Raw genomic sequence first — 11274 nt, forward strand, 5'->3', positions numbered from 1 at the left:
TACTTAGACACTACCTAGATAATCTGATAAGGGCAGAACGCCTTGAGGTCTTATTGCCAAACAAATTGAACAATACAGATATTGCAATTTAGCACCAAGACAAATCAAAAGAACAAGAACACAAGCGTTTGAAATCAAAAACTCTTACAGGACAGTGAAAAGGATTGAGACAATAGAAATTCAAAAGGTGAGTCCCATTGTTATAAGCGAAATTGCATACAAACAAAATCAAAACATTTAAACTGATGATGGTACCTACAATCTTGCATGTACCTAGATCTAGAATGAAATGCTCCATTTAATTCTTCAACTTCTGAGTGATACATGAGTTGAAAAACTTAAATGAAATAAAACCAATGTTGTTGCCAAGTCACCCTTAAGTTTTGCATACATTTTTAAACTATGCTCAAATTTCTCAAGAGTACATTTGTGTCGTATTAATTGGGAGAACTCCAACAACTGAGAAACTAAAGGAAATGCCTTAGCTCTTGAAACACTGTGCGATACAAAAAAAAAAATATTACAAACACTTAAAAACTTCAGAGCTTTACCACAATAAAATATTAAACGTATGCCTACAGACAGGAAGACTAAATTAGGAGTTTCTAGTCATTATAAAAGCCCCATCATATTTTGTTTGATACAAAGATAAAAATCTATTGCTAGGTGTGTGAATAAAGGATCTCAAAGTGCTCCAAGCCTGTTTTGGATTACTTCAGCAGTGGAGATGCAAAGAAATGTCCTTGGCGAGAAGACCCCACAGCTGATTTGCTCTTGCTCCCGAATCTGCAATGGAGAGCAAACTTAAATCAGACCGCCGAAATTCATGTAGCAGTCCACCTGTGAAGGATTTATGCTCGAACATGATCAACATGATATTTCGGTTAAAAGCAACCGATGTCTTAAATCATTTTAATCAGCAGCAACAGGCGGCACTCCTACTATCCATGGTAATCATCAGGTGAACACCTCAAAGCAAACAATGTAAAGTAGACTTCTGGGCTTACCTAGGCGTCAGAGTGGACCTCACGCGTTGAGATAGAGAGCTGGAGGAGGGAGTTTTGCTTAGCTGGTGCTCTGGAGTGGTGAGAGGCCCCAGTATGCTTACTGCAACAATGACCACAGTCAGAATTACAATCAGTCTTAAAACACCCCACCCACAGATGTAGTTTTGCTAAATCGGATAAAACCTCATTATCAAAAACAGGCATAAACGAACAAACCAATTTGTAGATATCAGCTAATTTTTGTGACCTTACTTTTCATATCAGGGGTGGAATAGCAGTTGGTGTTCTCAATGATCATGTGATCTGTGTTCCGCTGGTCGTGATCCACCATCACGAACTGGTTCCAGTATTCTACAGGCAGCGCCAGTAGACGCTCTACAACCTTTGGAAAATTAAGTATTAAAGAAAAATTCATAGAAAGGGCATTTCAATTCACAGAAAGGGCATTTCGATTCATAGAAAGGGCATTGCTTCCTTCCAATGGAGCTAAGCTGGTAGTGAAACTCCCAGAGTCACACTTAAGAAAGGAAGAGATTATCATTAATTTATACAAGAATAAAGGGTACGGTGTTGTAAACATTCTATAATGTTAGATCAAGTGTTTTCTGGTGCTTTATCTGCTATAGCAATGGTAGCTCCTTCTTTTAACCTGGGCTGGTGCAACACAATGGTGACTGAAATCTCAATATCCCCAATTGTTTCCCAAGATGCTGTACTGATGAGTTCAATATGTTTTCTAAATTTTCATTTCTTTTAGCAATATCCTGACTAGTTTAAAATGCAAATGCACATACTGAATAAACTTAAATTTAATGTTCACTTGACGGGTGAATTCCACAATTAGGTTTAGAAACCAAAATCTTGATAAGCAGTACATTTAAACACTATTAACTGAACAGCCTTACCTTCGGCTGTCGTTTGGTGTCCTGCAGGATTGTCATGGGTTCCGGGTTAGAGACTGCATGACCAACGATAGTCGGCCCAAACACTCGAGCAAGGTTGCCGATGTCCATCTTTGTGTCCTCACTCTGTGCAACTCTAAAATATATCATTAAATTTGATTCAATCCGAATTGAATTTTTCAGCTGGTGAAACCAATGACCTAAGCCTCCTATAATGTCCAAAACTTACTGCGAAATTTCGCAAGACATGTCTTGACGCATGCTCACTAATCCAGCTAAGAAAGGCAAAGGTTGAATCAGTTCATCTGGATACGTTTGTTTAATCATTCAACTAAGAGACATCTTCAATCACAACTTCATCACTCAACTGAGTGATGAAACGTATCTGTCAATAAACGTTGTATCCAGATGAACTGATTCAACCTTCTTTGATTTTGCAAGACTTCTTTTCCCCCCCCTTTTTCTCCCTGATTGTACTTGGCCAATTACCCCAGTCTTCCGAGCTGTCCGGGTCGCTGCTCCATCCCCTCTGCCAATACGGGGAGGGCTGCAGACTACCAAGTCTCCTCTGATACATGTGGAGTCGCCAGCCACTTCTTTTCACCTGACAATGAGGAGTTTCACCAGGGGGACGTAGTGCGTGGGAAGATCACGCTATTCCCCCCAGTTCCCTCTCCTCCCCGAACAGGCGCCCCAACCGACCAGAGAAGGTGCTAGTACAGTGACTAGAACACATACCCACATACAGCTTCAGCCTGCAGACACGGCCAATTTTGTCTGTAGGGATGCCTGACCAAGCCGGAGGTAACACGGGGATTCGAACCGATGACGATCCCCGTGTTGGTAGACAACGGAATAGACCGCTATGCTACCCAGACGCCAGATTTTGCAAGACCTCTTAAACAAATTATTTTTTTTTGCTTGCTTGAAGCAACTCCGAATAAAAAGGGAAGAAGAAGAAATTCTGCATTTTTGGGACAAAAAAACAAACATAAAACCCAAACACCTGACAGAATAGAGCACCGTGTTAATATGAAAAACAAACAAGAAAATGTAAGAAGTCAGTACAGTATAAATAAATTTAAGTATCTGGAAATGTGCAACACTGTTGGAAACTTGAAGCACATCTAAAACTCATTCATATTTCACATAGAATGGCTACTAACCTCTGAAGATGAATGGCTAAGAAAGCCAGTGTGTCCCTATTGGCCTTTGGCAGGTCACTGATGGTTTGATACATGAGAGCCACGCTATTGTCATCATCTGGAACCTCTGAGGAAAATAACAGAAAAAGAATTTGTCAGTAAAGAGTTAGAGCCATGATGTGTGGATTCAGTACAGGTCACAAGAGCCTGAAACTATATGTACGATTAAAATAGGCAAATACCAAATGACCAGTAAGCTGAAAAATGAATTGCTTTTGTCCTTCATGAAATTTCAAAGAAATAAAGTTGAATCAGTTCATCTGAACACGTTTATTGAGAAAAATGTTTCATCACTCATCTAAGTGACCTCTTCAGTCTCAACTGATTGCAGATATCCCCACCCCTTATAAACAATACAGTGACATAACAACGACCAAAGGCGATCGGTTTCATATACAAATTGCCGTGAACATTAACTAGAGTATCAATGGCAATGTGTACTATTCAGAGGATTGGGGAATAGTTGCAATCACAGCATTGTAAGATTGCGACAGATGTACTCTTAGCACCCCCCCCCCCCCGGTTCAGAAATGGTCGTTCTCTCTTTACATAGATGGCCTCTTGGACTCCTTGTTCAAACCAGCGTTCCTCACTATCAAGGATGTGCACATCCTCATGCTTGAAAGAGTGGCCACTGGCCTGTAAAATGGGTGTAGAATGCGTAGGCCTGGCCTGATGCGTTAGCACCTCTATGTTGTGCCATCCTCTTGGCCAGCGTCCATTTTGTTTCCCCGATGTACAAGTCACGGCTCCTCCTTGGATTGTCACCTTGTTGTAGTGGAGAAGCTTGCATGGTCCTGAGATCCCAAGAGCAATGCAATCTGGAGCTATGCTCCTGGTAGGGTCACCCATGGTGGTAAGGTCAAGGGGGAGGTCCCTGACAAAGAGCAATCCAACCAAGACTTCAACGGTGGAACAGGCGGAGGGGGGTAAAAAAAAAGAAAAAGAAATGGGCCCCCAGTCGTCTTGGACTCCATGCCATTGGATCCTGACCCAGATCTGTCAATGACAGTGTGTGGTGGCTGTCTGTGCACCAGTCTCCCCATGTGATGTACAGGCATCCTCAATAAAGGGAATACACCCTAACATTCCGGATTAAGTCCTATGGTGACCAGCAAGTGACAACCTGGGCGGGATTGTGAGATCTGGAAGCCCCTAATCATGAGCTGGCAAATCAGGCGGCGGGTGCTAAATTCAGTCGCTGGGCTCTTGGAACGAGGTGGAAAGAGCCCTTCAGTAGCTCCATCCATGACTGACCAGCCCTCTTTAGGATCCACTATGCTCAACCCACCTGGGGAAGGGGCTCCTGACTGCATTACCGCATCCAGGGGGATCACCGCATGTGGTCAGAAACATGGATTGACATAGCTGCCCTTTCTGCAACCCGACGGGCAGATGAAGGACAACTGAAGGAGAAGAAGGGTGGCTACACTTTCTTCTGTACAATTCAGAGGACTTGGGAATGTTTGCAATCTCAGCATTGTAAGATAGCGACAGCTGTACTCTTAGCGCCCACCCCCACCGCCCTCGGTTCAGGGATGGTCATTCCCTCCTAACATAGATGGCCTCTTTGACTCCCCATTCAAACCATTTTTCCTTCCTACCAAGGATGTGCACAGCCTTGTACACATGTTCTTTGAAGCTCTAGTTAATGGTCACACCCATATTTGCATATGAAACTGGTTGGTTTCGGTCGTTATGCAACTGTATGGTACTGTATTGTTTATAAGGGTGGAGATACCTGCAGTCAGTTTAGACTAAAGATGTCACTTAGTTGAGTGATGAAACATAACTGCCAATAAACAATGTATCCAGGTGAACTGATTCAACCTTCTTTGATTACTGGATTATTGAGCCTGCATCAAGACATTAAAACCAATATTCAGTGAGTTTGTTTGCAATAATACTTCATGTGCTCTTGTGATTTGGCTAACTAGTCCTTGCCTTGACGATATAACTATCACTTAAATGGCCATCTGATGTATCTATCCACAAATACTCAAAAGGTCAGCAGCAGAGGGATACATCCGGAAAGCAGACACAGTATAAACAGTTAGGCTGCCGTGTTTGTTCACACCCACCTGCAGCTTCCATGAAGACTTTGTTGAGACAGAAGGTGAGCAATGGCTCTTTTAAGTTCCTCAGGAAGTCCTTGAGGAGGCCAGTGATAGCATGGATGTCCTCCACCTTGCTGAGCAGAGGGATGGTCTTACTGCGCAGGAACTTCTCCTTCAGCTCTCTCACTGTACGCTCAGCCCCAGATAGCCGATACAGTCCAGTCTAAGAGAAAGCAGGCAGTTAAAAAGTCGATTATTGATTGTTTATTTCCACTTGTCTCAAGAATTTTGTCTAGAAGAAACAAGTGGCCAAGGCAGCGGCATTTAGTTGTAGACAGGAAAACAATTTTCAGAAACGAATTTCAGAAACCAGTGAGAGGAATGGAAAAATAACAATGCAGCAGTACCGCACTGAAACAATCCACTTAATGCAGCATCAGTTTCTAATCATATTCTATTGCCTTAATATTGCATGAAAACATATAAGTAACCAGCCTTTTTAAATTTCATATTTTTCAAACCTCAATAGGGCAGAGACTGTTACAAGGCTGCTGAATTGTCCATGGTTAAGAGACAGTCAGAAAAGATGACACTTAATGTTGAGCCAGGATATACAACCACTCACCTCATGCAGCCCTCTTTGCTCAATCTCATTGATACAGTGGACAACCAGAGGCGGAATCATGGGAGATGTGTCTGAGACATAGTCTGAAAGTGTGCCCTGGATACAAACAAATGAGAAATGTACAATACTGAAAAAAAGAAAAAAGAGAGAAATGATCCATGCCAAAATATTACCAGTAAAAATTAAAAGGGAATGCGCTTTCACATACCTCCCCAATTTTGACAGGTGTGCCCCCAAAGTTGGGGATACATGGCAGGGGGCAACGCTCACAGCAGTCAGGGTGTGCGACAACTCTGCAGTCACGACACTTGAGCGAAACCTTCCCAAACTTGATCCTTTTGCCACAGGGTACACAAGACTCTGGCTTGATTACCTGTGATGCAAACAGTATGGTACTTTGTCAAACTAACTGGGTATTTAGACAGAAACATAACAGTCAGCAAAATCTCAAGAATATACCAGCTTGTTTCCAAATGGAAGACTTTCATCAACTCAGTATTGTGCGACTGGTGGCATTTCACCTGTTTGTATAATATTTAGGTTGCTCCAGTGCTTGTTAACACTTAAAACACAGGCACACTTTTTAAAGGGAGCTTTGTTTAATCACAAAAACAGGGTTGCACAATAAACACTGATTACAGAAAGGTGCTACCATTCTTCATCAAACAGCATTCTCACCAGAGGTAATTTGACAAATAAGGGGTGTACTCTACAGCTGTGCATTCCATATCAGGCGGGGAGACACTCTGGACAGGCCGCCAGGCCATCACAGGGCCCACACACACACACATTCAAATATAGTAGGGACAATTTAATACGTCCGATTCACCTGAATACATGTCTTTGGACTGTGGGACCGGAGCACCCCGAGAAAACCCACGCAGACATGGGGAGAACATGTAAACTCCACACAGAGGATGACCCGGGATGATCCCCAAAGGTTGGACTACCCCGGGGCTCGAACCCAGGACCTTCTTGCTGTGAGGCAACCGCATTAACCACTGTGCCCCCGCCCCAAATTTTTTTACCCACAAGACAATAAAAGCAACATGCCATTTTTTTGGGGGGGGGGGGGGGGGGCTTTTACTTTACTGTTTTCCCAATCTCCCTCCCTCACAAATTAGGGTTAGGGTCAATACAAGTTGCATCCTTACAGTTTTTGAGACAAAGTCATGAGTACGGACTCCCCCGTTGCCTTGTGGAGTGCTGGGTGCAATTTTCATTTCTCTCTCTGGTTTGCTAGGCTGTTTGAAGACATCTGCAGACGTGACAGATTCAGAGTCCCACTCCAAGACAGCTGAGTAGGAGACACAGATGAATAGAGGCTTAGGAGTATAACCTACAAATACCAATGCAATCTCAATATAATCTTGTAAAATCCATGTTGCATGTTATGTGTGGACAAAAGATTGGGAAGACTTAATTGTCCCCCAAAAATAAAACCCAGAATAACAACTTAATATTACGACAGTATTAAGCCATTCAACCTCCGCAGCTAAGACAGTGCAACAACAAACTGAGGTAAGATGTTTAATATTGCAGCAGAAATCTCACTGGTCTTTCTCTTGCTCCGGGTCCAGTAGGGAAAACTCTCAATAGTAGAAACCGCTTCAACAGGTCCTCCATTCTCAGGCACAGTCACTATGGTCTTGGCCACAATGGACTCATTTCCCTTTTACCAAAAAATAAAGACAATCAATAAAGCTAGCTGTATACAACAAAAGTACATAGACACAGTAGTGAAATGATAAACTTGGGGACAATACTCACCCTCTCTGAAGTTCTCCCTGTGGATCGAGACTTTTTGGAGGCAACCGGAGGACCATCAACAAAATTCCTTGAGGAGCGCTGAAATCAAAGGATCAAACATCTTAACCATCCAGGAAACAGGAATCCAGACTTAGGAAAACAAAATTGCAGTTAGGATACAAACCCTTTTTTCTCGTTTCTTGAGTCGCACCGTTCTCACAACTGATGAGTCCCAATCCTATGACAGATGAAGATCACCCCACTCTTTAAAAAAAGCAATTGAACTAAAAAGGCATTTATGTTCTTAAAAAACCATTCTGAATTCAAGATAAGGATAAACACAGAACAACTTACGAGAGAGTCGTCTGTTTTGTCATAGCTAATGTCTGACAAGATGGAAGCAGACTCATCTATGGTCGCCAGCCTGTGCAGTACCAGAAAACATGGATTTGGTTACTCTCTCAGGACTTTTTCAGATATTGGGTGAGTAAAACCAAGGTGGTTACATTGGATATGGCCTGACAAGTCAGTATGGTAGTACGTAAGGGCACATGTGGGTATCTGTCATTTCATGTGACTAGAGTGACAAGCAAGTGTGGCAAGTAGCACAAGGCCATATAACCAGGACAGAACATTAGTAGAAGATAAACTTGTTTATGCCCAAAAGTACAAGTGACATTCCATCATGCAAGTGTAACCATTATTATGCAGAAAACAGTAGTAGCAGCATATCAAGACAACCATTAGACTGTCAAAGGGCGATGACTGAAGACATCCTAACGTCATCCTTGCATTGACAGAGAGGCTACTGCTCCGCCAACATGTCCTGATCAACAAGGTCCCTGATTAAAAGCAGGACATTGACTGACGCAAGTAGATTGTTCACTAGATTTGTAAATGGCATAAAGACAGGGAGGCTTTTGTCTGATTTTCAGTCACTCTGCAGACCTGACTCAGACTTTGTTGATACGTCAATAAAAGTCTTATTTTGAAAGATCCTCGTCTCACTGATTTTTTTTTGCAATTTCTCTGCATCACTGGCTACCACATCAGCTTTAAAAGCAAGAATTCTTCCAGGGCCTGTTTAGCGCAACGACAAACGAACATTTGCACACATATTTCTACAGAAGCAATGGTTGGGTTACCTACCTTCGGCTGGTATTTAAATTTGGAGGTGCCTGACAATGCGTATTGAGGAAGGCCAGAGCTGAGCGCTGCTCCTCGTTAAGACGAATGCTATTACTAGAACCCTCATTGATCAGGAGCTCCCGGATCAACTGGATCTGATGGTCCTGTGCAATAGAGAGGAAAGTGAGAAGTACATTGTAAACAACAGGGCTGGCGGCACATCAAGATATTTAAGCGAGAGTCAGCAATTTTAACCGACATACCAACTTCTCACAGTCGGCCTCAGCCTTCTGGCGACGCTTGATCTCCACGTCTACCTGATTGCGGGCGTGCTTGAGTTTGACCTCCAACGCGCCCCTCTCAGTCTCCGTTTTGGTGAGGTTCTCCCTGCAAGAACTCAGCTCGTGCTCGACTCTGAGCCATTTTCGACGGCAGTCGTCAAAGTTATGTGCCATCTGTATGAACTCTGGAAAAGAGGATGCGCATTAAAAAAAGAAAAAAAAGACGGTAGCAACCAATACTGGGAACCTGTGTGCAAGATGGATCAACCAATACTGGGAACCTGTGTGCAAGATGGATCAACCAATACTGGGAACCTGCGTGCAAGATGGATCAACCAATACTGGGAACCTGTGTGCAAGATGGATCAACCAATACTGGGAACCTGCGTGCAAGATGGATCAGCCAATACTGGGAACCTGTGTGCAAGATGGATCAACCTATTCTGGGAACCTGTGTGCAAGATGGATCAACCACTACTGGGAACCTGTGTGCAAGATGGATCAACCACTACTGGGAACCTGTGTGCAAGATGGATCAACCACTACTGGGAACCTGTGTGCAAGATGGATCAACAACTACTGGGAACCTGTGTGCAAGATGGATCAACCAATACTGGGAACCTGTGTGCAAGATGGATCAACCAATACTGGGAACCTGTGTGCAAGACGGATCATAAAGCCGGATTCAACGAGATACTCACGGGGTTCGACGCTTTCATTGAGAGCGTCGATTTGTGACCTCAAGTTTTCAAAGATCCCGGGCAGGTTCAGCACAGCCGTCGCCATTGTCTTCTCAGGCCAGACGGGGCAGACGAGTCAACACGCCGGGCGAAGCGAGCTGGGAAACTTGCTTAAGAGCGCAATGTGATTCAGAGCGGATTGCCGCTTTACAGCCAAGGTATATAAATCAACTAAATGCGGCTGACAAATCGGCGAGGGCGAACCTACCGCCGACGTCCTCTGTAGAGGACTTGAACGAAAAGCGTGGCTAACGAAACGATACGCAACACCGCCGGAAGAGCTCACAAACAAACAACCAAACAAACTCTATTAATTCACCCGCGTTCCGCCGGCAACACACGGCCGCGCTGTTAGCAGCGCTAGTCCCGTTCAAATTATAAAACGCAGATTCCCTTAAGGGCAAAACATCCGCTATTAGCGGAGACTACGTACCGTGTTGCGGGCGAGTACAAACTAGGGGTCGGGACACGCCGCTGTAACGAGCAACACATAACCGTTAGTCCCGTCCGCTCCCACGGCCGCCGTCGTCGCATTCGGGCGCTCGTGATGCGTTTCAAATTTTCTCGCGGACCAATGAGCGAGGGCCGTCTGCGAGCCGCGCTGTGTCGTTGCAGCGCGCCCCCGCCGGAAGGAAGCGGAACTGCACAGGGGTCATGAATAATCCGGTCGGTCCCAACGGGCAAACGCACCGGGAGCGTTTAGGCGGCGGGGGGGGGGGGGGTTCTTGCTCAAGGACACCTCGATTTTTTTTTTTTGCCAGGAAGTAGCCGAGGATCGAACCGGCGATCCCGCCGTTACCGGACGACACTGCTGTACCTCCGAGCCGCGGCCGACCAGTAAATCCATGTGACCACATAACGCCGCTGCTTTTGTTGTTGTCGGAGATTCGATACTGTGCAACATACCAATCAATACACGAGAACACAGCTTATTGTAGGTCCGTTATAGTTTACCACATTCATTATATGATAGTGAACTGATTACGGTATACGTGTGTGACACGATTAAACGCTTGGAATACACTTTATATCAGCCTTTGTACCTTAATGATTATACTATTAGATATTATCGGACGCTATCTGTGAACTAGAGAGGGTGTAATTTCTTTTGCTGCATTTGACTTGATCTGGGCAGTTTGGAATGCTGAACCAGCGGGGGTCGCCTGGTATCTCACGCCGTGTCTTGATCCATTTCTAAGCAAATCAATAGTAGTCTAAGCTATTGATCTGGAGACAGGCGGATGAATGAACGAGTCAGAGAATCGCATATGGACGCTCTCCCTTTAGAAAGGGGAGAGAGCGAGAGAGAGGGAGAGGGGGGGAGAGAGAGAGAGAGCGAGAGAGGGGGGGAGAGAGAGAGCGGAGAGCGAGAGAGGGGGGGGGAGCGAGAGAAAGAGAGCGAGAGAGGGGGGGCGAGAGATAGGGGGGAGAGAGAGCGGAGAGCGAGAGGGGGGGAGAGCGAGAGAGAGGGGGGAGAGAGCAAGAGCGAGAGAGAGAGGGGGGGAGAGGGAGAGAGAGAGAGAGAGAGAGAGGGAGAGAGAGAGAGAGAGAGAGAGCGAGAGAGAGAGAGAGGGGGGGCG

The 11274-nt window shown here is 44.8% G+C and overlaps 1 protein-coding gene across 1 annotated transcript; it reads right to left on the reverse strand.

Annotated features, from left to right (window-relative positions):
• Window positions 1–710: 710 nt before the first annotated feature.
• racgap1 (Rac GTPase activating protein 1) lies at window positions 711–9740 on the reverse strand. The gene is made up of 16 exons (XM_056274850.1): window positions 9656–9740; window positions 8937–9139; window positions 8695–8837; window positions 7900–7969; window positions 7730–7783; window positions 7567–7644; window positions 7337–7468; window positions 6951–7082; window positions 6005–6169; window positions 5797–5892; window positions 5196–5394; window positions 3076–3181; window positions 1913–2045; window positions 1260–1389; window positions 1008–1107; window positions 711–786 (listed from the first exon to the last, which is right to left on the reverse strand). The coding sequence occupies exons 1-16, from the start codon at window positions 9738–9740 to the stop codon at window positions 711–713; spliced, it is 1902 nt and encodes a 633-aa protein (XP_056130825.1).
• Between the last annotated feature and the right edge of the window lie 1534 nt (window positions 9741–11274).

The sequence above is a fragment of the Lampris incognitus genome, chromosome 2, assembly GCF_029633865.1.
Source record: "Lampris incognitus isolate fLamInc1 chromosome 2, fLamInc1.hap2, whole genome shotgun sequence".
Classification (NCBI taxonomy): domain Eukaryota; kingdom Metazoa; phylum Chordata; class Actinopteri; order Lampriformes; family Lampridae; genus Lampris; species Lampris incognitus.

What these genes read in the sequence shown, in the direction of transcription:
- racgap1 (XM_056274850.1), bottom strand. Translation starts at nt 9,740, where the DNA reads ATGGCGACGGCTGTGCTGAACCTGCCCGGGATCTTTGAAAACTTGAGG. An exon ending in CAATGAAAGCGTCGAACCCC is followed by an intron (nt 9,140 to 9,655) that starts GTGAGTATCTCG and finishes CCTCTTTTCCAG; the next exon opens with AGTTCATACAGATGGCACAT. An exon ending in AGGCCGACTGTGAGAAGTTG is followed by an intron (nt 8,838 to 8,936) that starts GTATGTCGGTTA and finishes TCTATTGCACAG; the next exon opens with GACCATCAGATCCAGTTGAT.